This window comes from Electrophorus electricus, chromosome 7 (assembly GCF_041902795.1).
Source record: "Electrophorus electricus isolate QZ-2024a chromosome 7, ASM4190279v1, whole genome shotgun sequence".
Taxonomy (NCBI): Eukaryota; Metazoa; Chordata; class Actinopteri; order Gymnotiformes; family Gymnotidae; genus Electrophorus; species Electrophorus electricus.
Window position 1 is genome coordinate 31,371,863 of NC_137503.1, and position 25,470 is coordinate 31,397,332.

Here is a 25,470-nt window from a genome sequence, read left to right on the forward strand (position 1 = left end):
ATTTATTTATTTTAGTTTACCAGCATGTACAGTTCCAGGAAACATTGTAAACAAGAGAACAAAAACGTACAATAACCGAAAGGGGAAGCAGGTTACAACAAATAACACGACTTGCACAAACAACGCTCACGCCACGAAGACTTGGCGAGCAATGACTAGCAAACTAAGACACAGAACACAGGGTAATATATACACAGACTAATGAGGGCTAACAAGGAACAGGTGATACCACTGAAAGGCAGGAAAACTCAAACAAAGAAGTATAGCAAAACAAAGACATGAGACATGGTTACCACGGAGACAGGACGCTAGGGTCTGCCCCCTGGTGGATGGGATCTGATATGCGGCATCCCCCATTGCAGTGAGTGAGGGCAGGCATCATACGGCTTCCCAGGGTGCTGTGGGTCTCCATGCAGCTGTAAGTGAGTTTAAAGTGAATGTGCTTAAAATTAATTGCTTGTTTCCCTTGGGTCACAGTTATGTACATGTCTGGTTTAGATCATTGTGTCTTTTTGCAGTTAATTGCTGTAAGGGATGTCTTGTTACTTCCTCAATGCGTTGTTTCTGGAATCTTTCCTGCACACTTTCCCTGCCACCTACACGGCAATATCCTTCACCACAGAGAAAAGGACATCATGCTGGATTAAGCTCTGTCTTCCTGGAGCCGTCTTGCCCTCACGAGAACCTAAAAGCATACGGCATCATGACGTGCCGTTCTCATCAACGCAAACCAAACAAAAAAACTTACCAGCACGCAGCGTTAAGCCGAACCCCATAGACATCACCGGAAAAGGGCCGGATCATAGCAATAGAGGAGCGACTAGATATGGGGTAGTCATATCAAAGGCATACCATAGCAAAGTACGCACGCAACGTGCCACTGGGAAGGAAGAAGTGGAACGATAGAGAAGGATAAAAATATGTTAGGGTTTGAGGAGCACAGAGTTGGTAATCATACAGAAAGCATTTTTTTAAATTAAACATTAGTTTATATAACATTAGAAACACCCTCTATCAGAAAGAACCCATCGCCGTCGGGAACTTGTCAACAACCAATAGCGAAGGACTCAAAGCTTTGCCCTCCTATTTGCCGTTATGGTCCGCCTATTTGGATGTATGCCCCTCCCATTTGGATTTATGCCCCTCCCATTTGGAGTCGTTCCAGCATGCAGTGTTGCCCTTCTTCTGTTGTCTTCGGTAGTCTTCGTCATTTCAACGCCACCCCCCCCAAAAAAATAAATAAATAAATAAATCCTAGTCATGTTTTCGGGGGCACTTTACTCGGAACAGGCAAGTATACTGCAGTGTAGAATTCCATATAATTTATTTTCTATTTGTAACTGAAATCCAGCATTGCATAAAAAGTATAATCTAAGAAGGCAGCAAAATGTAAGCGACATTAATGATCATTTTAATTAATTTTGTATTCTGTAATACACGGTCGTGTTGTCTTTATCATCCAACCGAGGAGGGACTGTCGGTTGTTCCTTTGCGCGCAGATCTCACTTTAAGAGGAGGAGCTGATCTGAGATCGGCCCTAAACATAGAGCCCGTTACCTTAACGGTGAAGATCCGAACGAAGTTCTCCGCCCCTTTCTGCACTCCGGCTCGGGCAAGCGGAGGGATCCCAAATGGTAAAATGGCTGAGAAGCAGAGGCACGAAGGCAGGGTTAAGATAGGACACTACATCCTCGGAGACACGCTCGGAGTCGGCACGTTTGGCAAAGTGAAGAGTTAAGTCGTGTCACTTTTCTTTGCTTTTGCTGACGGCGCGGCCGATTTGCAGTGAACGAATGTTTTCGTCGCCGTTACCGTTGAACTCGCCGGCGGACGGTGTGCGCAACATGCGCAACTCGAATTTGCGGACCTGCCAGTATACTAAACGTCTCTTACGCACAGACCGTGCGTACAGTGGTGCAGAATATGGGGCTGCGGCGCTATCGTTTCATCCAACACCGCAGCGCAGCATTTTCCAGTCTCTTAAAGCCAATTTGCAAACGTTGCGTTGGACGCGTAGGGGCGTCAGTTATAACAGTTATTGGGATAAACGAAACTGGGCTTCCCCTTGATCCAATGTTTCAGACACGTGTCATCGTTTACACGACCCCTCTCCGTTATTCTTGCCATGTGTACGATAAGATCACAACTAGTAATATGTTGCGCTAAATATACAGTACGGTACATTTATGTTGTGTTTCTGTCTGATCTATGCTCTGTGTTCGCAAGATCGGACGGAGACAGCCAATGTTTTACTGTAATTCATTTACAAAGCTTTGTTGACCTTGCCAAAATTCAGATCCCGCATGGCATGGTGAGTTTTATACGTCATGGTCTGGTCCAAGGAGTAGCATTTCTTACGGACGTCTATTTTGCCTAACAGTGCGATTTAACAGTGCCTAAGACACTCAGAAATACTCGCAAGTGGGTGAGTAGGAATTATTAAAAAAAAAAAAGGTCGGAAGCGGTGTTGTCGTTTAAATGGCAACGAAAAACCGTCTACGAGCTCGTCGGGTCACAGTTTAGACGACCTTGAAGGCAGGAAAGGAGTTTGGTTAAGAAAAGCCCCCAAGGCGACCTCCAGCCAGCCGCCAAGGTCGGCAGCGCACCTTTACCAGAGCGCAGCCACCTACCCAGACGCGCCGTAACGCAGAACAACCCCGAGACGAGCGCCTTTCTGCCCGTGTCGTGGCTCAGCGAGTGTGTGAACGAAACGCTGGTAATGTGGCTAATGCAGGCCTGCCAGTCAAGCGTCACGTGTCAGCGGAGTTAAATATCCGACGGGGGCACATTAGTTCGAGAGAGGGGGGCCTTGTGCTTTGGAAGGACGGAGGTGCGGTAGCCGCACTCCGGTTTCCGTGGAGTGCAGCCTAACCCATTTTTATAACTGACATAGAGTGAACGTTATGTTCATCGGCTCATTTTTTTTCCCGGAAAAATAATTATGAAAAATAATTATTTTAAATAGCGATTGAACCCTTTGACAGAATTTGTGTAGACAACTGTCAAGAAATGGTAACTCGCTTTCATTAATAAATTTAAAAGCCACTTATCTATAATAAAGAAGTTAATTTGTAAAGTAAGTTATTTTACTCAAACATGCAATAATTGAGACAACCCAGGGGCAAAGTGCTAAACACTTACACTCTCCACGTCACATATCTAATGCAATTTAACAGATTTCCAACCTTTTGGGTGAGTGCAACATACTTTTATACTGCAAAGTAATGATTGTTTTGTTAAAGTTTCCCTTTAGGTTCTAACAGACATTTTTAAGATTACAGAGACTGAGATACTTAAAAACAGCTCATTGCAACTGATAGCCATCTAAAACAAACCGCAAGTATGATATTGCAGTACTTAACACTGTTTTCAAATAGTAACAACACAATCTTAATGTAAGTACTGAGATCAAGGCTGGCGTTTCCTTGTTCAAGTTCAGCTCACATTACATTTGTAAAGTCAGAATTGGGAAGCTTGTAAAAGTGGGACCATTGTCCTGTAGTGCTGCCCTGGAAACTGTGGGCTGATTTCTTTGGATTAAAAAAAGTCACGGTGGTGGTGTTACTTCTGAGCTCTCATAATATATTGTGTGTGTGTGTTTTGTCTAACAGTTGGAGAGCACCAGCTGACAGGACATAAGGTTGCTGTTAAGATTCTGAACAGACAGAAGATCCGCAGTCTTGATGTGGTTGGCAAAATCAAGCGAGAAATCCAGAACCTTAAGCTGTTCCGCCATCCACATATCATCAAGTTGTGAGTGGAACACACACACACACACACACACACACACACACACACAAACACACATGCATGCATGCACACACACACACACACACACGCACGCACACACACACACGCACGCGCACACACACACACACACACAAACACACACATGCACACACACGCACGCACGCACACACACACACACACGCACACACATACACATTGTCTGATGAGCAGAGAAAGCTTTCCTTGGGCTTATGATCTTTAAATATATCCCATTAATATGAGGCTATAAAATGGTCCAATATTGTATTTGCTACAAGAGTTGATTACTTGATCCACTGTACTGTTAGGCCATGAGAAGTATAAACGGGTGCAGAATCTGATGAAAAGTGTAAGTGTTGGCACCAGGCCGAGGCCCTGTCTGGCCACTAGGGGGAGGCCTCGAGTCAGGCACGCTACTAATTATGCTTGATGACCAACAGCTGGGCTAGGCCCAGTGACCCAGTCACTCAGTGCTAGGTCTTTGCTGAAGTTCTGAGCCAAGCTCCTAGTCAGTAACTCTGGGTAGTGAGGTCTGTGAGCCCTTCTGCTACACCTCCCCTCTCCAGTGTCCCCCTCAAATCTGTCTCTCTCCCAAGGCTCCCCTTAGCCATTACAGTTCCTCCCTGTTTTCTGGTTTTGTTTGGGAAGTTTTAGTTTGGTTTTCCCCAGTGCATCGGGACTGCCATTCTTCCCGTGGTGTCCCTTGTTCTCCCCTTTTCCACACTCGGCATGGTGTGTAGTTTTTTCTCTAGTTTTGTTGTCTTCCATTCCTTTTAAGTGCAATATACAGAGAGGTCATTTTGACGGCCGGCGCAGTGTAGCGAGAGTTCGTTTTCCTCCCAGTAGAGCGGCCGGGGTTCAACTTTACTTCTCTGCTTTTACCTGTTCTAAGATCTAACTGTTTTGCACATGGGCCCACCATCATTAAAGCATCATTAAAGTAGGCTGTTGGTTCACCTATCTGATCTTGGTTTGAGCCCTGTTACAAAAAGAGTCAGTTATCAGGTTGAGGTTTCTACTAAAATAATATTAAATATCAAATAATCATTATGCTAGTTACCATATGCAGTACATTGTCTTCTATAAGGGTCGCATGCTACGATGTTAGAAAGTCATTTTTCCCAATGTTACATTCTTTCATGATTTTACAACCAAGGTTTTAAAGATATTGACGCAGGCCGCACTTTGCAGCTGATAACCAGCACCTTGATATCTGAGCTGTGGGGAAAGATTGTTATAGTTTGAGAAAGAAATCTCTTCCCACACAGGCCAGGTTTCAGAGCAAGGAGATAAAAAAGACTGCGTAATCTGTTTAGACTACCTTTCATGACTGCCGTCTGTGTGCTACCTTTCTCTCTCCCTCTCTGTCTCGCTCCGTAGTCAAAGGCTGGAAAAAGCCTTTTATCCCTCCCCTAATCCCGTCTCCTTCCCCATTTCTTGTCCTGTTTGTCTGAGCAGCTGCTTTATACCCCCCCCCCCCCCCCCCCACACACACACACACATCTCAGAGCGGTCTCTCTGCTCCTTTACGGGAGTGGCTGGGTAGCAGAAAGCTCCCAGGGACCGGGCACACAGACCCTGCTGGCCAGGGGATTGGCTCAAGCGTTGCCCCCAGGCGCACCTTGCTGGAGGTGTGGGCCGCGCAATGGTAGACGGACTCCCGTCACGTAGCACTGGTCGTGATGCCTCGGTGCTTATTTATTGCAGCTTGGTGCACTGTGGAATATTATTGCAATAATATGAAATGTATACCATCACTTAAAAGGACATGAAAACATGAATCACGTGAAAACACAGACACTCTTCATATAGATATAGCAGAAGTGTTCAGTTCTAAAATCATGCCAAAGTAACTTTGTATTCACAGCAGAATACACCTGAATGAAGAGCTATAGCTTAAATCTTGTGGTAATATTAGAACATACTGTTAACCCTCTATATGTGTGTGTGTGTGTGTGTGTGTGTGTGTGTGTGTGTGTGTGTGTGTGTGTGTTGCAGGTACCAGGTGATCAGTACTCCCACAGATTTCTTCATGGTGATGGAGTATGTGTCTGGAGGGGAACTCTTTGACTATATCTGTAAGAACGGAAGGGTGAGTCTGACGTTGACTCATTTCCTCTCTGTCCCCTCAGGATTCTCAGGCTCTGGTTGTATAATGTGATGTAACTGTACAAGCTTTAGTTGTATTTTCAGGACTTTTTTTGGGGGGTGGGGATGGGGGGGTAGATGGTTTGTGCACTGCATGCCACTGGTCACTGACCAGTTCCTGACCACAGGACCACTGCTGAATGGATATTATTTGGGTGGTGGATGGTAGTGGTGTGGTAATGGTGGAATGGTTGTAGTGGTATGGTAGTAGAATGGTAGTGGTCTAGTAGTAGCAGTATGGTAGTAGAATGGTAATTGTATGGTAGTAGAATGGTAGTGGTCTAGTAGTAGCAGTATGGTAGTAGAATGGTAATTGTATGGTAGTAGAATGGTAGTGGTCTCGTAGTAGCAGTATGGTAGTAGAATGGTAATTGTATGGTAGTAGAATGGTAGTGGTCTAGTAGTAGCGGTATGGTAGTAGAATGGTAGTGGTCTCGTAGTAGCAGTATGGTAGTAGAATGGTAATTGTATGGTAGTAGAATGGTAGTGGTCTAGTAGTAGCGGTATGGTAGTAGAATGGTAATTGTATGGTAGTAGAATGGTAGTGGTCTAGTAGTAGCAGTATGGTAGTAGAATGGTAATTGTATGGTAGTAGAATGGTAGTGGTCTAGTAGTAGCGGTATGGTAGTAGAATGGTAGTGGTCTAGTAGTAGCGGTATGGTAGTAGAATGGTAGTGGTCTAGTAGTAGCAGTATGGTAGTAGAATGGTAATTGTATGGTAGTAGAATGGTAGTGGTCTAGTAGTAGCGGTATGGTAGTAGAATGGTAATTGTATGGTAGTAGAATGGTAGTGGTCTCGTAGTAGCAGTATGGTAGTAGAATGGTAATTGTATGGTAGTAGAATGGTAGTGGTCTAGTAGTAGCGGTATGGTAGTAGAATGGTAATTGTATGGTAGTAGAATGGTAGTGGTCTCGTAGTAGCAGTATGGTAGTAGAATGGTAATTGTATGGTAGTAGAATGGTAGTGGTCTAGTAGTAGCGGTATGGTAGTAGAATGGTAGTGGTCTCGTAGTAGCAGTATGGTAGTAGAATGGTAATTGTATGGTAGTAGAATGGTAGTGGTCTAGTAGTAGCGGTATGGTAGTAGAATGGTAATTGTATGGTAGTAGAATGGTAGTGGTCTAGTAGTAGCAGTATGGTAGTAGAATGGTAATTGTATGGTAGTAGAATGGTAGTGGTCTAGTAGTAGCGGTATGGTAGTAGAATGGTAGTGGTCTAGTAGTAGCGGTATGGTAGTAGAATGGTAGTGGTCTAGTAGTAGCAGTATGGTAGTAGAATGGTAATTGTATGGTAGTAGAATGGTAGTGGTCTAGTAGTAGCGGTATGGTAGTAGAATGGTAATTGTATGGTAGTAGAATGGTAGTGGTCTAGTAGTAGCGGTATGGTAGTAGAATGGTAGTGGTCTAGTAGTAGCAGTATGGTAGTAGAATGGTAATTGTATGGTAGTAGAATGGTAGTGGTCTAGTAGTAGCGGTATGGTAGTAGAATGGTAATTGTATGGTAGTAGAATGGTAGTGGTCTAGTAGTAGCAGTATGGTAGTAGAATGGTAATTGTATGGTAGTAGAATGGTAGTGGTCTAGTAGTAGCGGTATGGTAGTAGAATGGTAATTGTATGGTAGTAGAATGGTAGTGGTCTAGTAGTAGCGGTATGGTAGTAGAATGGTAATTGTATGGTAGTAGAATGGTAGTGGTCTAGTAGTAGCAGTATGGTAGTAGAATGGTAATTGTATGGTAGTAGAATGGTAGTGGTCTAGTAGTAGCAGTATGGTAGTAGAATGGTAATTGTATGGTAGTAGAATGGTAGTGGTCTCGTAGTAGCAGTATGGTAGTAGAATGGTAATTGTATGGTAGTAGAATGGTAGTGGTCTAGTAGTAGCGGTATGGTAGTAGAATGGTAATTGTATGGTAGTAGAATGGTAGTGGTCTAGTAGTAGCAGTATGGTAGTAGAATGGTAATTGTATGGTAGTAGAATGGTAGTGGTCTAGTAGTAGCAGTATGGTAGTAGAATGGTAATTGTATGGTAGTAGAATGGTAGTGGTCTCGTAGTAGCAGTATGGTAGTAGAATGGTAATTGTATGGTAGTAGAATGGTAGTGGTCTAGTAGTAGCGGTATGGTAGTAGAATGGTAGTGGTCTCGTAGTAGCAGTATGGTAGTAGAATGGTAATTGTATGGTAGTAGAATGGTAGTGGTCTAGTAGTAGCGGTATGGTAGTAGAATGGTAATTGTATGGTAGTAGAATGGTAGTGGTCTAGTAGTAGCAGTATGGTAGTAGAATGGTAATTGTATGGTAGTAGAATGGTAGTGGTCTAGTAGTAGCGGTATGGTAGTAGAATGGTAGTGGTCTAGTAGTAGCGGTATGGTAGTAGAATGGTAGTGGTCTAGTAGTAGCAGTATGGTAGTAGAATGGTAATTGTATGGTAGTAGAATGGTAGTGGTCTAGTAGTAGCGGTATGGTAGTAGAATGGTAATTGTATGGTAGTAGAATGGTAGTGGTCTCGTAGTAGCAGTATGGTAGTAGAATGGTAATTGTATGGTAGTAGAATGGTAGTGGTCTAGTAGTAGCGGTATGGTAGTAGAATGGTAATTGTATGGTAGTAGAATGGTAGTGGTCTCGTAGTAGCAGTATGGTAGTAGAATGGTAATTGTATGGTAGTAGAATGGTAGTGGTCTAGTAGTAGCGGTATGGTAGTAGAATGGTAGTGGTCTCGTAGTAGCAGTATGGTAGTAGAATGGTAATTGTATGGTAGTAGAATGGTAGTGGTCTAGTAGTAGCGGTATGGTAGTAGAATGGTAATTGTATGGTAGTAGAATGGTAGTGGTCTAGTAGTAGCAGTATAGTAGTAGAATGGTAATTGTATGGTAGTAGAATGGTAGTGGTCTAGTAGTAGCGGTATGGTAGTAGAATGGTAGTGGTCTAGTAGTAGCGGTATGGTAGTAGAATGGTAGTGGTCTAGTAGTAGCAGTATGGTAGTAGAATGGTAATTGTATGGTAGTAGAATGGTAGTGGTCTAGTAGTAGCGGTATGGTAGTAGAATGGTAATTGTATGGTAGTAGAATGGTAGTGGTCTAGTAGTAGCGGTATGGTAGTAGAATGGTAGTGGTCTAGTAGTAGCAGTATGGTAGTAGAATGGTAATTGTATGGTAGTAGAATGGTAGTGGTCTCGTAGTAGCAGTATGGTAGTAGAATGGTAATTGTATGGTAGTAGAATGGTAGTGGTCTCGTAGTAGCAGTATGGTAGTAGAATGGTAATTGTATGGTAGTAGAATGGTAGTGGTCTAGTAGTAGCAGTATGGTAGTAGAATGGTAATTGTATGGTAGTAGAATGGTAGTGGTCTAGTAGTAGCAGTATGGTAGTAGAATGGTAATTGTATGGTAGTAGAATGGTAGTGGTCTAGTAGTAGCGGTATGGTAGTAGAATGGTAATTGTATGGTAGTAGAATGGTAGTGGTCTAGTAGTAGCGGTATGGTAGTAGAATGGTAATTGTATGGTAGTAGAATGGTAGTGGTCTAGTAGTAGCGGTATGGTAGTAGAATGGTAATTGTATGGTAGTAGAATGGTAGTGGTCTAGTAGTAGCGGTATGGTAGTAGAATGGTAGTGGTCTCGTAGTAGCAGTATGGTAGTAGAATGGTAATTGTATGGTAGTAGAATGGTAGTGGTCTCGTAGTAGCAGTATGGTAGTAGAATGGTAATTGTATGGTAGTAGAATGGTAGTGGTCTCGTAGTAGCAGTATGGTAGTAGAATGGTAATTGAATGGTAGTAGAATGGTAGTGGTCTAGTAGTAGCAGTATGGTAGTAGAATGGTAATTGTATGGTAGTAGAATGGTAGTGGTCTAGTAGTAGCAGTATGGTAGTAGAATGGTAATTGTATGGTAGTAGAATGGTAGTGGTCTAGTAGTAGCGGTATGGTAGTAGAATGGTAATTGTATGGTAGTAGAATGGTAGTGGTCTCGTAGTAGCGGTATGGTAGTAGAATGGTAATTGTATGGTAGTAGAATGGTAGTGGTCTCGTAGTAGCGGTATGGTAGTAGAATGGTAATTGTATGGTAGTAGAATGGTAGTGGTCTAGTAGTAGCGGTATGGTAGTAGAATGGTAGTGGTCTCGTAGTAGCAGTATGGTAGTAGAATGGTAATTGTATGGTAGTAGAATGGTAGTGGTCTCGTAGTAGCAGTATGGTAGTAGAATGGTAATTGTATGGTAGTAGAATGGTAGTGGTCTCGTAGTAGCAGTATGGTAGTAGAATGGTAATTGAATGGTAGTAGAATGGTAGTGGTCTAGTAGTAGCAGTATGGTAGTAGAATGGTAATTGTATGGTAGTAGAATGGTAGTGGTCTAGTAGTAGCGGTATGGTAGTAGAATGGTAGTGGTCTAGTAGTAGCGGTATGGTAGTAGAATGGTAATTGTATGGTAGTAGAATGGTAGTGATCTAGTAGCAGTGGTATGGTAGTAGAATGGTATTGGTCTAGTAGTAATGGTATGGTAGTAGCTTGGTAATATTAGCATGCAGCAGCAGTGATTCTGTGGTCAGAAACTGACCATTAATGAGGGGTCATAGAGTGGATAATGTGAATGTATGTTGCCCCATTAGTCACTTGCTCTACTGGGCAGTGAAACAAGTCACCTTTTTTTTTTATAACGCTAGCATGGTGTAGTTTCTCTGTTGTACGTGAGCATATGAAAGACCTACATGTACTGAACACAGATCGTTCACCACAGTTGAACTGCTTCAGTAGTGAGCTACATGATCACTAACACTTACTTCACAACGGTTTAGTGATGACTAGCAACCCACTTTTGTCTTGTCGACTCTGGAGTCCAGATTAACATTTGACCTTGGCTAACCCATGACAGCCACTGGGTCATGCATGACCTTTGATCCATGTGAGCTGCTTAGGAACTGGGTCAGCAGGTGAAGGGGTCAGGCCTTGGCCTATATATACATGCTCTGTCAGAATCAGCTATTTATATCAACACAGTGCTTGCTTGACACAGGTGTAGCGTAGGATGTGGATGTTGTAGAAGGCAGAATGCAGGACATATTGCGTAAGCAAAATGTGCTGAAGCACTGTGTGCTTGTGTGTCTGCAGGTTTGTTTTACAAATATTTTTAATATGTTATGACATACATATGCATTCCCCAGATGTTCTGTAGCATCTCTGTATATGGACTGCATGCCTTCGTGAGCGCTACACGTTGATAGAGATAAATGCCGGCCATCAAAGATCTTTATTCTTTGGAGTTTTAAATGCGAAGAAATGATTAATAACCTGTTTTGTGTGTGTGTGTGTGTGAGAGTGAATGTTGTATCTTAATGTTTGTCATATGCTTAATGTTTGTGTCATTTACTTTTGATATGTTCCTAAGAGGGCTTCCCAGTGCATGTATCTTTAACTCTTCCAGAGTGCACATCCAGTTGAATCTGAACCTGAAGCTGCGGGTGTAATGTAACTGCTACTTGTTACTGAAGGTCACTTTTAAAGAATGTATGCTTTCTGATTTTTCTTTCTTTTTACACCACCCTCACTCACTCCCTCTCCTTCCTCCAACCTCCCCACCCCCCACCACCCCCAGGTGGAGGACAGTGAGGCACGGCGTTTGTTCCAGCAGATCATCTCAGCTGTGGACTACTGTCACAGACACATGGTGGTGCACAGAGACCTGAAACCAGAGAATGTTCTTCTGGATGGCAGCATGAACGCCAAGATCGCCGACTTTGGTACGGGGTGGGTGGGTGGGCAGGCGGGAGGGGGTTGGGTGTCGCTTAGCAACTAGCAACTTTGATGTCCACTATGGTGCTAAGCCTTTTCCACAGCTGGTTTGGTGATCACCTTAACCCTCATCGAACAGCCAAGTGCAGCTGTTAGGAATTAAAAATGATCCTGGAGGCTGATTTATAATTAGTGGGTGGGAAAAAAACAAGCCTCCCTCCTAAATGCAAATGCCTGACAAAGATTTGTGCTGTGATGTGATGTGTTTCTGTGTCATTTTGTGAGGCATTATTTTTGCTGTAAGAAGAAACAATTGCCTGTTTCTCTTATGATGGCTTTGGCTTAATTCCATGTTGTCCAAACGGCACCTTTCAGCTAATTGACATCCACCTCCTTCCAAAGTGTGGTTCTCTCCGCCCTCTACTGCAATTATACATCAAGCCTCATTAACGCCGACCTCATCAATCATTGATCAATCACGATCAAACATTGATGAAGCAGCTCCAGGCAGCCATTAGGTAATCAGGGTACGGCGCGGCCCTCGCTAATAACAAGGCCCGTGCACGTCCGATGTTATGTGCATGGTTTTTAGGTCTCTCGAACATGATGTCAGACGGGGAGTTCCTGAGGACGAGCTGTGGATCGCCTAACTACGCTGCGCCAGAGGTCATTTCTGGAAGGTGAAAGGTCATGATCTCTGACCCTCTCACATTTTTGATCTGGATGTTCAGACAACAGGTTATGCAGCATTGCCTTTTGGTTTTGTGTGTGGCTATTCAGTCTGTGCAGTAAAAGGAGCAATTATGTTCACCAAGGCCTTCAGTAATCATCTGTACATTTTTAAAAGTCATTATTAATTAATTAATTAACTAGTCTTTATTGCTAATCTTTTAAGAGGTCAAACTGGTTTTGCCTTAGAATCCCATTCATTGAACTGTGAGGAGTGTGATTGTGTTTCGTCTCTCTCTCTGTCAATCTCTCTCTCTTTCTTTCTCTCTCTCTCTCTCTGTCACTCTCTCTCTGAGTCTCGCTCTCTCGCTCTCGCTCTCTCTCACTCTGTAAGACCTGCTGTGTGTTGTCACGTTTCTTTTTACCAGTACCACAACTGCGCTCACTAAACAGGGTTAACCCTCGGAGGCAGTTACCTAAAGCACAAAGATACTTGGTCACACAGGTGGTAGGGTCATACATATACATACTAAGTACATATATATCATCATAGTAATAATTCTCTATTGTTAATAATTATTTAAAATGTATTAATATTAATAGTTTAAATGTCTAACCTTAACATTAGTGGCCAATCAGAAATGTTTTTACCATTGCATTTTAAGGACAGAAACATATAGCTGCTGTAAAAAAGCTCCTTGTTGTTTTGCGCACACACCTGTGTGGGTACACACACACACACACACACACACACACACACACACTGTCTTCACCTGTGCGCTGCTGGCTCCCCTGCGTGCAGACTGTACGCGGGCCCAGAGGTGGACATCTGGAGTTGTGGCGTGATCCTGTACGCCCTGCTGTGCGGGACGCTGCCCTTCGATGATGAGCACGTGCCCACTCTCTTCAAGAAGATCCGCGGTGGCGTCTTCTACATCCCTGAGCACCTGACGCGCTCCGTAGCGAGTCTGCTACTGCTCATGCTCCAGGTGGACCCACTGAAAAGAGCCACCATCAAAGACGTCCGGTCAGTCTCCAGCCGAGGAGTAGCGTAAACGCGCATCAATACTATAAAAAAGCAACGTGACGCTTTTTAAAACGTCTTTAAACAGCTTGTTTGACAACTTTCAGTTAGGACCATAGCACTGCGATGGCGCTTATTAAGCTTCTTATTGATTTCAGTTTAAATACAGATTCTGGAAAAACATCTTTTCTTCTGCTACTTGATTTCGGTGCCGTTTTTGGCACCATCAATCATAAAATGCTCTCCGGTAGATTTGAGAATGAGGTGGGACTCTCAGGAACGGTCCTAAATGGATCATATCTGCCCAGCAGAGACTACTTTCTTACTATAGATGAATATGCTTCTGAATGAATGTCCATGACCTGTGGCACCCCCTTTTGTTCTGCTCTGATTAATGCTCCCTCTTGGAGAAATCCTCTTAAGTCTATGAGAAATCACAGCTATGCAAATGACATTGTTTTACTGGGCTTGACGACGACAGTCCCAGCGTGAGCAAGAACAACTAAAGACAAAAGTGAAGTTATTTTATTTGGAATTAAAGATATGTAGACTTGCTGCCTATCTTGACTCTAAAGCCCTTAAATCAAAAGCAGTTATTTAATCAAAAGCATTTTATTATCTCAAAATTAGACATTTTTGGTCAAAGCAAGTCCTTGAGAGACAGATCCATGATTTTATTTCCAGCAGGACTGATTATTGGTCTCTTCAACTGTGTTTAATTTAATTTAAATAAATTGGGGTGTTTCCTTTTTGTTACATTTAATTATTTAAATTCTTCTGTGACTGTATATAAAGTCACCGTCCTAACCCCGCCCCCTGTCCTAACCCCGCCCCTTGTCCACTCTGCTTGTGTCTGCCCACAGTGAGCACGAGTGGTTCAAACGGGACCTCCCCGGCTACCTGTTCCCGGAGGACCCCTCGTATGACAGCACAGCGGTGGACGAGGAGGCCGTGCGCGAGGTGTGCGAGAAGTTCGAGTGTGCCGAGGCCGAGGTGCTGGGCAGCCTGTTCAGCGGCGACCCACAAGACCAGCTGGCAGTGGCATACCACCTGGTCATCGACAACCGTCGCATCATGAACCAGGCCAGCGAGTTCTACCTGGCTTCCAGCCCGCCCACGGGCTCCTTCATCGAGGAGGGCGTGCCCCTGCCCCCGGGCATCAAGCCCCACCCCGAGAGGATGCCCCCGCTCCTGGCCGACAGCCCGAAGGCCAGGTGCCCGCTGGACGCGCTCAACACCACCAGACCCAAGCCGCTGGCCGTCAAGAAGGCCAAGTGGCACCTGGGGATCCGCAGCCAGAGCAAACCCTATGACATCATGGCCGAGGTGTACCGCGCCATGAAGCAGCTGGACTACAACTGGAAGGTGAGGGCACACCGCACTCACACGGCACTCGCACACACCCACACTGTACTTACACTGCACTCACACGGCACTTGCACACACCCACACTGTACTTACACTGCACTCGCACACACCCACACTGTACTTACACTGCACCCACACGGCACTCGCACACACCTATACTGTACTTACACTGCACTCACACGGCACTCGCACACACCCACACTGTACTTACACTGCACTCACACGGCACTCGCACACACCCACACTGTACTTACACTGCACCCACACGGCACTCGCACACACCCACACTGTACTTACACTGCACCCACACGGCACTCGCACACACCCACACTGTACTTACACTGCACTCACACGGCACTTTCACACACTCACACTGTACTTACACTGCACTCACACGGCACTTGCACACACCTACACTGCACTCACACTATACTTACACTGCACTCACACGGCACTTGCACACACCTACACTGTACTCACACTGCACTCACACTGCACTCACACCCAGTTTTCAAACCTCCCCAGCCCCCACCTCCCACCCTCACTTTTCCATTGCAGTTGGGAATGTTCTGTGCACCCTGTTCCATAAAGGCGTGGGTGATGGAGGAGTTTGTAATGAAGGCGTGGGTGATGAGGGCATGGGTGATGGAGGCGTGTGTGATGGAGGAGTTTGTAATGAAGGCGTGGGTGATGAGGATGTGTGATGGAGGAGTTTGTAATGAGGACATGGGTGATGGAGGCATGTGTGATGGAGGTGTGGGTGATGAAGGTGCGTGTGATGAGGGCGTGTGTGACGGAGGCGTGTGTGATGAGGGCGTGTGTGATGAGGGCGTGTGTGATGGGGGCGTGTGTGACGGAGGCGTGGGTGATGAAGGCGTGTGTGACGGAGGCGTGTGTGATGGAGGAGTTTGTAATGAAGGCGTGGGTGATGAGGATGTGTGATGGAGGAGTTTGTAATGAGGACGTGGGTGATGGAGGCATGTGTGATGGAGGTGTGGGTGATGAAGGTGCGTGTGATGAGGGCGTGTGTGACGGAGGCGTGTGTGACGGAGGCGTGTGTGACGGAGGCGTGGGTGATGAGGGTGTGTGATGGAGGAGTTTGTAATGAAGGCATGTGTGACGGGGCGTGGGTGATGAGGGTGTGTGTGATGGACGAGTTTGTAATGAAGGCGTGGGTGATGGAGGCGTGGGTCCCCCTGCACCCACCCTCCAGCATGGGTGATGAGGGTGTGTGTGACGGAGGCGTGTGTGACGGAGGCGTGTGTGACGGAGGCGTGGGTGATGAGGGCGTGTGTGACGGAGGCGTGGGTGATGAGGGCGTGTGTGACGGAGGCGTGTGTGACGGAGGCATGTGTGACGGAGGCGTGGCTCTGTGGTGTGTCCACCTTCCTAGGTGGTGAACCTCTACCACTTGAGGGTGCGTCGGAAGAACCCCGTCACTGGTAACTTTGTGAAGATGAGTTTGCAGCTCTACCAGGTGGACAACCGCAGCTATCTGCTGGACTTCAAGAGCATCGACGGTAAAGTCCAGGACACACACGGCTAAACAAAACCATTCAGATAGAAGTCTGTAACAGCATGGAAAGATTTAGGATTACCAGGATGTCAAAGAATCCTGCAGCAGGGGTGATGGGCACAGGGCGGATAACTGCGCCACCAGAGGTGAGCGAGCACCGGACCCTGCATATCAATAAGGGAAAGGAAACAGGTGTGCCAGTTAGCAGGCCACACCCCCTGATCCTGTGCTAGGCCACTCCCCCTGACCCTGTGCTAGGCCACGCTCCCTGCCTAAGTGCTCTCCCTCCTCTCTTCTCTAGATGACGTAGCTGAGCAAAAATCCGGCTCGTCCACGCCGCAGCGCTCCGGCTCAGCGGCTGGGTTCCACCGGCCCCGTCTCAGCATCGACTCTGCCACTGTTGCCGTGGAGATACCGCAGCTGAGCAGCTCGCTCCCAGGCACTTTCCCGGGCAGCACACCCCTGCTGGCACTGCGCCAGGGAAGCCACACCATGGACTTCTTCGAGATGTGTGCCAGCCTCATCACTACACTGGCACGCTAAGCTGCTGTCACACACACACACACACACACACACACACACACTCACATACTTACATCCATATACACACACATTCACACACTGTAGCACACAATAACCTGTGTTACGGGTAAAGCTATTGAGCAACTCTCACCCTGTGTAGCAGTCACCATTACACTTCAGTGTAGTAAAAATCTCTCTAGCTCAGCAGTGAGGTCTTCTGACGCCTGTGTAGGTTTCAGAGCCCTTCATTCAGTTTGTTTTTGTATATCATGTATTCATAATACTGATTCAGTTATGTTATACATGTATTATACTGTCTATATGCACCTAGTCCTCACTTTAGTACCTGAATTGCTGTTAAATGCAATGGCATACCAAAAACTAGGTTTCTATGCATACGGAGAGGATTGATAATAATTTAGATATCAGAATATTTATTTTTTGGAGATTAAGATATTTAGTTGCTTTACTTAGACACTATTTTGTGGTGTGTGGAAATAATTGCAAGTGTTCTGAAATGCAGGCTTGAGTAACGCGATATGGTTATAGGGAAGGCTCCCAGCGAGCATGTTAAGACTAACCAAACACACGCCATCTTTAGTATAAAGCTCTGACAACCGCTGCTGTCGCGTTGTTTACTTAGGTTGTTTACTTAGGCAGAACAGTGATTTTTCACTTCTGAATAAAAGCTCTGTGGCCTTCTCTGGTCGAGTAGCTTCGGCGGTGTGCAGTAGGGCTCTAAGCAGTGAGGCTACCTGTGAGGAGAGGGCAAATGTGTACGACCCGGAGCGTAAACACGGAGGCGTGTTATGGCTGAGAAGAGGAGGGCTGTGTTCGGCTGGCCCTGAGACAACGCACCGCATCGCACGCTGGCCTTGGTCAAGGGAAGACAGGCAGAATAAGCAATCACAAGCCCTGAAGGTCTGAACCTCAGCCGCAGGGAGATTTAGAGCCTTGGACGTGGAGGGAGAGAAAGAGGAGGGTTGGAGATTTAGAGCAGAGGAAGGAAATGAAAGAAAATGAGCGGAGAGATTTAGAGACAGAGAGAGACGTGCAGATGGCGGGAGAGAGGGAGAGGGAGGGAGAGAGAGAGAGAGAGAGAGAGAGAGAGAGAGAGAGAGAGTGAGCGAGCGAGCGAGCAGGGTTTTTCTTGCATACAGTACATTAGAGTTGTTCGACTTTTCTCTCAGTTTAATCAAAAAACATGAGGGGCAGCTCTTTGAAATTCATTTAATTGATTTATTTTTTCCACAGTTGTTCAGTTTCCCTCTTTGAAATATGAAATTAGTTTGGAATGAAGATGGGATGTATTTGATAATGTCATTCGAGGAAACGAAATCCATGAGCATTAAGGATTTTAAACCATGCAAGCCTTCCTCAGATGCCTTAATGGAACACATGTGCTACTGTTTCTGATGGTTTATGCTTCAAGCTGCTTTTTATGTTTGTGTGTGGGTGGGGGGGGTGCATATATGAGAGGTCTATTTATTAGAAATCTATATTTATTTCACCTCTGGAAGGTTAGTGGCAGGGGGTCTGATTACGTGGAACCGAGTAACATCACTAAGTGGGTGCATGGGTGTTCAGGAAGGATACAGCACTTCCCGTAATTGGACTATTCCTTCAGGGAAAGAGGACCACATGATGCAGTGTCATAGAAATTCTACCACTCATCAGTCGCTTAGTCAAAAACACAACTATAACGTGCTGTAGTTATGCCCAGACGCTGGGCAGTTTTGCAGCTGAGCACACCAGTATCCTCTTTGGCGTGACCAGCCGGACGCAAACCCAACTCAGCAGCCTGACTTGGTGGCCTTCTGTGGATGAGGTGACCTTCCTGGTTTCCTGGATCTTCTGCCCTGTTATGTCGTACGGTACTGAGTCTCTGAGTGAATGCGTACGGCTAGTATATTAGTGTCTTCTGTACTGTGTTAAATGTACTCTTACTGGTAAACTCTTAAGGCTGCCGCAAACCCGTATATCATTCTTTCATTCGATTGAATGAAAAAAAATCACACGAGGAGCTGATGGAACGCAAGAACGTAAAATTAAAAAGACATGAAGTGAGGGAAGATTTTATGTCCATAGAAAGATTGGACTGGATGCTGTTTGGGGCGTAAACAGCCAAATTTAGAGCGGGCCTGAGTTTACTCTGAGTGGGCAGAGTCACTTGCAGCTGCTGCCTTACTATTGGCCAGCCTGGGGACCAGAGCACGAGTGGCCACTGTAGCCCCAGTAAAGTGTATTGCTGACATATCCCCGAATCACACTGGCGTTAGGGGACATCACCATAGTGATTGGTGCACCTTTTCAGGGACCTGTTAATGCTAAATTTGGTTATAGAGAGGAAATACTGCCCCCTACTGCTGGATATATACCATTACGTTGAATATTGTAGAACATAAAGCTGGTAAAACAGGACATCGCCACTGCTGGCTGGTAGCATTTGAATTCGTTGTTTTGTTTCATTTTCTGCTGTGTGGGCTGTTCTTGTGCTGTTTGCTACATGATGTTAAATTAACACACAACCAAATCCCTATTCAGAATGCACAGTGCCTGTAACTGCAACCAAAATGACCGTTTTTGTTCCGCGTGATGCCTAGCTAAGGAGGCGTCTTTTCCTCCACTGCCCAGTCTAGGGCTGAATAAGAGTGTGTATACATAATGTACCTGGTGTGTAGGTGCGTTCTGTGCATCTCTGGGCGCTCTCTCACTCTCTCTCTCTGTGTCTATACATGCAAGCGTGTCTCTTTTGATGTGTGTGTGTGTGGTTTCACAAATTATGCACTGCATGGTGTTCCTGTTTTGCACTTTATTATTTATTGTACAAAAGAAAAAGTAAACAGAGGTATACACATGACATGTAATGGTTATTGCAGAGTTAAATAGCTATGAGTACATTAGATGCTGTGGGTACATAAATATGGTTGATCCGTGCCATGAGAGATCAGTACAAACACACGGTCACACTCTTACGGTTACACCAGAATTAACTCTTCAGCAAGCCAATGTGTCCTTCAAAAGTTTAGCAAGCTGTGCGACTGCGCAGGGTGTGGCCACGACCAGGATCTCGGACCGCAGAGAAAATACTCGCAGCATTGTGGCCAAGAACATCCAACCACTTGAACAACAGGTCGAAAAGCAAGTAAGGCACTTTACATAAGAGCACATGGATTAGGATATAATACTATGGATGTGGAGCTTTTCGCCCCCAGTGTGTAGCTCTTTGAAGAACTGGGTGCCAGGAATGCATAGTAGAAATCAAGGATTCTGCTCAGATAAGGGTAACTAACAGAGTTAGCAAACAACAATGCAACATGCAAAGTCATAAATATAAAGGATTTACCAGAACTGTAACCAAATGAGTGTTTCATGGGTGCACATTTATTGCAACTCAAACTTAAGGTTTGTCTGGTCCAAACTCGGTTCTTCTGCTTAAACTCAGGCCTGCAGCCCCGGACATGTAGTTACGGAGTCGCAGGAGAGGAAACGCATATAAAGATGAAGGTGAGAGTGTCATCCTCACTTGTCCGAACAAAGTGCCTCTCGCCTAAAACCTTCCACCTTTTACCACGTGTTCATGTGCATACCCACACCGTGAACATTCTTCTACACACCCGCATTCTTTCACATGAGGGGGGGTTATCCAACAGTCAGGTCTTCGAGAACAAGCCAGTTTCGATGGGCGCAAACCCGTCCGGCGTATCAGCTGTCGGACGAAAAAAGAGAGTCAATTTCAGGCAGCTCTGGGCAGCTGGGAGCAGGGGTTTGGGTTCAGGGCTCATGTGATGAACCGAAGTGTGGATCGTTGTAAGTGCGGCGTCTGGTTCACGTACTTGCTCACCGTGACATCATGGTCTGCGTACAGCTCTGGGGGAGGAAGGAGGGGCATGTCCACGTCCATAGGCATGTCCGGTTTTGACCTGGACAGGAGAAAGGGGCGAAGAAGATGAACACTGAGACAAGGCAAGGACAATAACGTCCCGGAATGCACATCTCTCACAGCTTGGCGTGCAAAACCAGTACGACTGCATACCCGCACAGAGCAAGTCGACAACTCGGAGAGAGGATATTTTGTGCATGCGAGTGTGTGTGTGAGTGAATGTCAACATTCTAGGAAAAACTTACGAGCTGACTGGTTCCTCTGCATAGACAAGGAATGAAAATGAGGGAATAAACAGGTTAGTGAAACCATTAATCAGAATCCAGCTGATTCCAGTGTCTAGACTTGGGGTGGTGGGGTGACACCTTACCTCGGTCTGATTCTTCAGCTCTTTGTATACAAGAGAAAAAAGGGGAACAAGGCACAAACACGTCAGATTCCTTCGGATAACAGTGAACACATCAAATTCATATTCAACTGGGAACGTTCCCAGGTCAGGTTCCACAGGAAGCTGCACGACACTGGCAGGCAGGGGAGAGGGGCTTACATGGGAACGTTTCCTGCCGCAGGGCTTTTAGGCTGGCTGAAAAAGGTGGCCAGCTTCTGAAGGGCTTCCTGTCTTGCTCTGCAGTGTTCACAAAGAAATGACGTTCCAGGGTTGTTGGCAGGTGAAGTTAAAATTGATGGAAAAAAAATCAATGTCCATGAAAGTCTGTAGTAATATTACTCCCTTTTGGGATTGTAATATATTTAAAGTATGAGACAATGTTTATAAACACCAAACAGACAAAACCAAGATAATTCAGGAGTACGGGACACGTCAGTGTCTGGAGGTCACGGGTTGGTGTGGCACTTACTGAACGTTCCCGTTGGCGCCATCTTTATGTGCTTCTGCAGGGTAAGGCTCAGGACTCACTGCAGCATACCATGCATGACAGTTCATAAAAGGAGATTAAAACAAGATAGCAGCTACACTGTTATGAGGAACCTGTGCACCAGGCACGTGGTGCAGTTACTGCACGGCTGCAGCTCCCAGCAGAACTTTAGCTTCAATCATGCATCCGTCCATAACCATACCCTAACTTACCCAACCCCACCCTACCTTACCATTTTCCCCACTCCACCCTACTTTACTCTACCCCTACCCAACTCTCCCTGACTCTAACCTTACCCAACCCTACCCTCTTACCCAACCCTACCCGACCCTACCCTACTTTAACGCACCCTACTCTGCCTTACCCTAACCTGCCCAGGTGAGAATCCCTGTAAAACCTTTCCTTTAAGACGTGCAGTATGTCTTTTCAGCACAAAGAATAAGACTGCAGTTGTTATTGTCATTTTCATCATGTTCCTGGACTACCCGTAGATGGCTGTCTACTGGGAATATTTCCAGCCACGTTTCCTATTGACTCACCCCTTTCTGGAGAGATTCCTGTCTGGTTTAGATGTCTGGAAGATTTAAAGCAAGAATCTGTATCAATGCATGAGCATCAAGGTTTAAATACAGAAGAAGGAAATATCACATATTACATTACCTATTATAGTTCTATAACAGAGATTGTTGAGAAAGACCACAACTTTTCCCTTCAGGGTAACATTCTATAAATATTCCCAACTTCCTGTTCTCTGTGAGACAGGCAGTTAGAGAGACCCCCCCCCCCCCCCCCCCCCACACACACACACACACACACACTTTTTGTCTCAGTACTTACAAATCTGTCGTATCAGTTACAATAAACAGGTTGTCATCATCATCATCATCATCATCATCATCAGCACCCCACTCCTCACCGTCATCCGTAACTAAGGACATAAAATCCCTTTTAACTCAAATATCACACTTAAGCCATTTATACAATAATGGGAGACTTCAAGAATTTGTTCAAAAATACACACCTAATAGCTTTGTATTTAAAAAGACTAAATTAATCTTTATTGATCTAAATGAATTGTCTGAATGCAGACAAAAATATTCAACAGGTCTCGAATGAGTGAGTTTAAATGAACTTACAGCTCTCTTGGGTTGTGATGTAATGGCTTGGGGACCTGCACACACAAAATCAAATTCCCATATAGACATAAGTACACTATTAAATGAAAAAAAAAACCATGAAATTCAAAGTGAAAGAACAGTTACTCTGATATATTGTGCTAGTGTGCCATAGTCTCTGCATCGCTACAAACAGCAGTACAAGGCCGTTGCTGTTAGCATGGTTACCTACACCTGTGATGGTAGGCTCTGTGCATGTGCAGCTGTTGGAGTTGGCATGGTTACCTGCTTCCTGTGCTGGTAGGCTCGGTGTAGGTAAGGCCGTTGCTCTTGATGTGTTTGCCTGCCTTGGCTTTCTTCCCCAAGTCCATAATCTCCTGCATATCCAGTTCTACAGTCTCTACTGAGATGTATCCATCTGGAAGCAGACCCATGTGACCACAGAGGGCGTGGTGAAGGTGCACTTTCCAGACTGAGAGTCTAGTACTGAAGTCAAGTAGTGGACTAAAATGAACTTTCAAATCTAATTCTTTCTGGTTTAAAATATTCTTAGGGGTGGGTAATAATTAGTCATTTTGTTTAGGCATACATGTTATTCAAAATATGGATTACCAAAAAATGTAAATGATTATGTCTGTTTTAGCGTAATTGAGATTGTAGATTGCTAGCGTCTAAAGTTTTATTCAGTGTATTTGTATCTGGCACATTCTCTTATATTTTGATCTAAATTTACATAAATGAATCCATAAGGCGTGTTGTAATTACTCACATCTGTTGGTGCTGTCCCTGGCCAGCCACCTTCCTTTAGGGCAACCCGTGGTGCGGATAATGTTAACCACATCGCCGGCTTTCACTGCGAGGTGGTGTTTCCGGCCCTTACTGGCCTCGGTCACCTTAGCATGGTATATCACGTCCTCCTCGCCGGTGACCTAGAGAGACAGAGGGAGGCAGGGATAGGGTGGAGCGAAATATGCACACGGAGTTTTACAGCTGCAACAACAACAACAACAACCACCACCACCGCGGACAGCACTGTGGTGCCGCAGGATTCGTACACAAGCCCATCTCCACGTTCTCTCACCATGAATCTTTTCTTAGTTTCTTTTTCCTTCTTCTCCTTCTCCTTGAGCTCCTTCTTCTCTCGTTCCTTCTCCTTGAGCTCCTTCTTCTCTCGTTCCTTCTCTTTCTGTCCCTTCTTTTCTTTCTCTCTGCTCTCCTTTTCTGTTTCCTTCCCCTTCTGCTCCTTCTTCTCTCTCTCTTTTTCCTTCTGCTCCTTCTTTTCTTTTGCCTTGTCCTTCTCTCGTTCCTTCTCCCTCTGTTTTTCTCTCTTCTTCGGTGCCTTTTCTTCTCGGCCTGGGTTCCTACTAGAGAGACGTGGAAAGCAAGAAGAATGCTGTTAAGTCCTAAAGCTTACAGCCAAAGGAAAGAGACATAAAAGAGACAGACAGACAAGAAAGAGACAAAAGATAGACAGACAGACAAGAAAGAGACAAAAGATAGACAGACAGACAAGAAAGAAACAAAAGATAGACAGACAGACAAGAAAGAAACAAAAGATAGACAGACAGACAAGAAAGAAACAAAAGATAGACAGACAGATAGATGCAAAAAATTGGTAAAATATACCTGGAGAAGTTTTTCTTATGGGTTTCCTCAGCCTGAAAATAAAAATGAAGTTGAATGAAGGAATTGTGTGTGTGTGTGTGTGTGTGTGTATATATATATATATATATATATATATATATATATATATATATATATATATATATATATATATATATATATATATATATAAATAAAGGACATAAGGATATGAATAAACTGTTTATTGCTGTATAAGTAAAATTTTTAAGTTTTTATTAAAACAATTTTTAGTATATCGGCAAAGACATGAATGAAAAAACAAACAAACAAAAAACCACTTACCACAGTGGGTGTTTCCGCATACGGATCTGCAAATAAACAGACAAATCTATTAATTATTTTCTCATTTCATTCTGAAACTTTATGTAGACAAGAGAATAAAAATGATATACATCACTGTTACATTATCTACCTGATCTAAAATATGTTAGCAGTTTCAGTTTGACGGCCCACCGAAAATGTATCTCTATTAACAAGCTGCAGGGTAAAGTAGACATTACACCAAAGCAACCCACTATAAATATTTCTAGCATTTCTAGCAGTTCCCTCTGCTTAGGAAAGAAATGCTGAAATTTCATACTCATTGGAGATCCTTTGCGTTGTTTCTTGTTTTTTGCTTGCTTTACATCTGCTTCTGGGTCTTCGTAGGTGTGATTGCCACTGTTGTAATTCAACTCTTTGGTTCTATAGCGATGCCAAAGCAACAGTTTGGGAGCACATATCCACAGTTGTGGTTAGCATAAAACAACCATGTTAAGCCTGGTTTGAAAATCCACATTAATGAATGATTAATAGTAACAGCTATTCACAGAACAACCACACAGACAAAAAGGTACACAACCCTGTCTGTACACTGTTAAAGAACTGCATAATGGTTTACCCTAACGGTGAGGGGATGGTCCCATTGCCGGGAGAGTCTGGCTCCAAGTTGTGAATTCCATCTGTCTCTGTTCTTGGAACGCCAAAATCTGTGGCCTCTACAATTGAGACAAATTCTTCTGAACTCCGGTGTTCTGCACCTAACATATCCCAGAATTCTTTGCCATGCACCGATGGTGCAGATGTTCCGTTCATAATTTGTGGAACTTCTTCTTGTTGAACCTCAAGGGCTTTAGGCAAATTCTCAAATTCAGATGTATCAGTCCTCGAATCCTCTGACCTGAAATCAGCTGGAACTGGAATGATGACCCCTATAAACATTTTAGAGAATTCATGTCAGATTTAT

General features: G+C 44.7%; 2 protein-coding genes and 1 long non-coding RNA gene across 5 annotated transcripts in view; 1 reads left to right on the plus strand and 2 right to left on the minus strand.

The window, feature by feature from the left end:
- On the minus strand, positions 1–1,694 carry LOC145658722 (uncharacterized). 2 transcript variants are annotated; one of them, XR_014124523.1, is made up of 3 exons: positions 1,558–1,694; positions 749–880; positions 1–416 (listed from the first exon to the last, which is right to left on the minus strand). It is a non-coding gene; the product is annotated as an uncharacterized LOC145658722 (long non-coding RNA). The 2 variants fall into 2 exon arrangements; XR_014124522.1 differs by having other exon boundaries at positions 1–611.
- prkaa2 (protein kinase, AMP-activated, alpha 2 catalytic subunit) lies at positions 1,518–19,585 on the plus strand. Its single transcript, XM_027029493.3, has 9 exons — positions 1,518–1,733; positions 3,612–3,753; positions 5,767–5,860; positions 11,493–11,637; positions 12,222–12,309; positions 13,101–13,325; positions 14,186–14,687; positions 16,084–16,210; positions 16,508–19,585. Exons 1-9 carry the CDS (start codon positions 1,640–1,642, stop codon positions 16,747–16,749), a joined length of 1,659 nt encoding a protein of 552 aa, XP_026885294.1. The 5' UTR covers positions 1,518–1,639; the 3' UTR covers positions 16,750–19,585.
- Positions 19,526–25,470, minus strand: part of LOC113589711 (uncharacterized) — a 10,598-nt gene continuing 4,653 nt past the window's right edge. For both annotated transcript variants that reach the window (XM_081717458.1, XM_081717459.1), the window contains exons 4-19: positions 25,126–25,435; positions 24,826–24,929; positions 24,528–24,553; positions 24,228–24,259; positions 23,683–23,965; positions 23,371–23,530; positions 22,887–23,019; positions 22,623–22,657; positions 22,324–22,414; positions 22,026–22,060; positions 21,469–21,526; positions 21,159–21,236; positions 20,982–21,001; positions 20,857–20,872; positions 20,565–20,651; positions 19,526–20,437 (exon numbers count right to left, since the gene is read on the minus strand). In XM_081717458.1, coding sequence (XP_081573584.1) covers positions 20,434–20,437; positions 20,565–20,651; positions 20,857–20,872; positions 20,982–21,001; positions 21,159–21,236; positions 21,469–21,526; positions 22,026–22,060; positions 22,324–22,414; positions 22,623–22,657; positions 22,887–23,019; positions 23,371–23,530; positions 23,683–23,965; positions 24,228–24,259; positions 24,528–24,553; positions 24,826–24,929; positions 25,126–25,435 — 1,472 coding nt within the window. In that variant the 3' untranslated portion in view covers positions 19,526–20,433. The remainder of the gene's footprint in view (positions 20,438–20,564; positions 20,652–20,856; positions 20,873–20,981; positions 21,002–21,158; positions 21,237–21,468; positions 21,527–22,025; positions 22,061–22,323; positions 22,415–22,622; positions 22,658–22,886; positions 23,020–23,370; positions 23,531–23,682; positions 23,966–24,227; positions 24,260–24,527; positions 24,554–24,825; positions 24,930–25,125; positions 25,436–25,470) is intronic.

What these genes read in the sequence shown, in the direction of transcription:
- prkaa2 (XM_027029493.3), top strand. Translation starts at nt 1,640, where the DNA reads ATGGCTGAGAAGCAGAGGCACGAAGGCAGGGTTAAGATAGGACACTAC. An exon ending in CACGTTTGGCAAAGTGAAGA is followed by an intron (nt 1,734 to 3,611) that starts GTTAAGTCGTGT and finishes TTTGTCTAACAG; the next exon opens with TTGGAGAGCACCAGCTGACA. An exon ending in CCAGAGGTCATTTCTGGAAG is followed by an intron (nt 12,310 to 13,100) that starts GTGAAAGGTCAT and finishes CCCTGCGTGCAG; the next exon opens with ACTGTACGCGGGCCCAGAGG.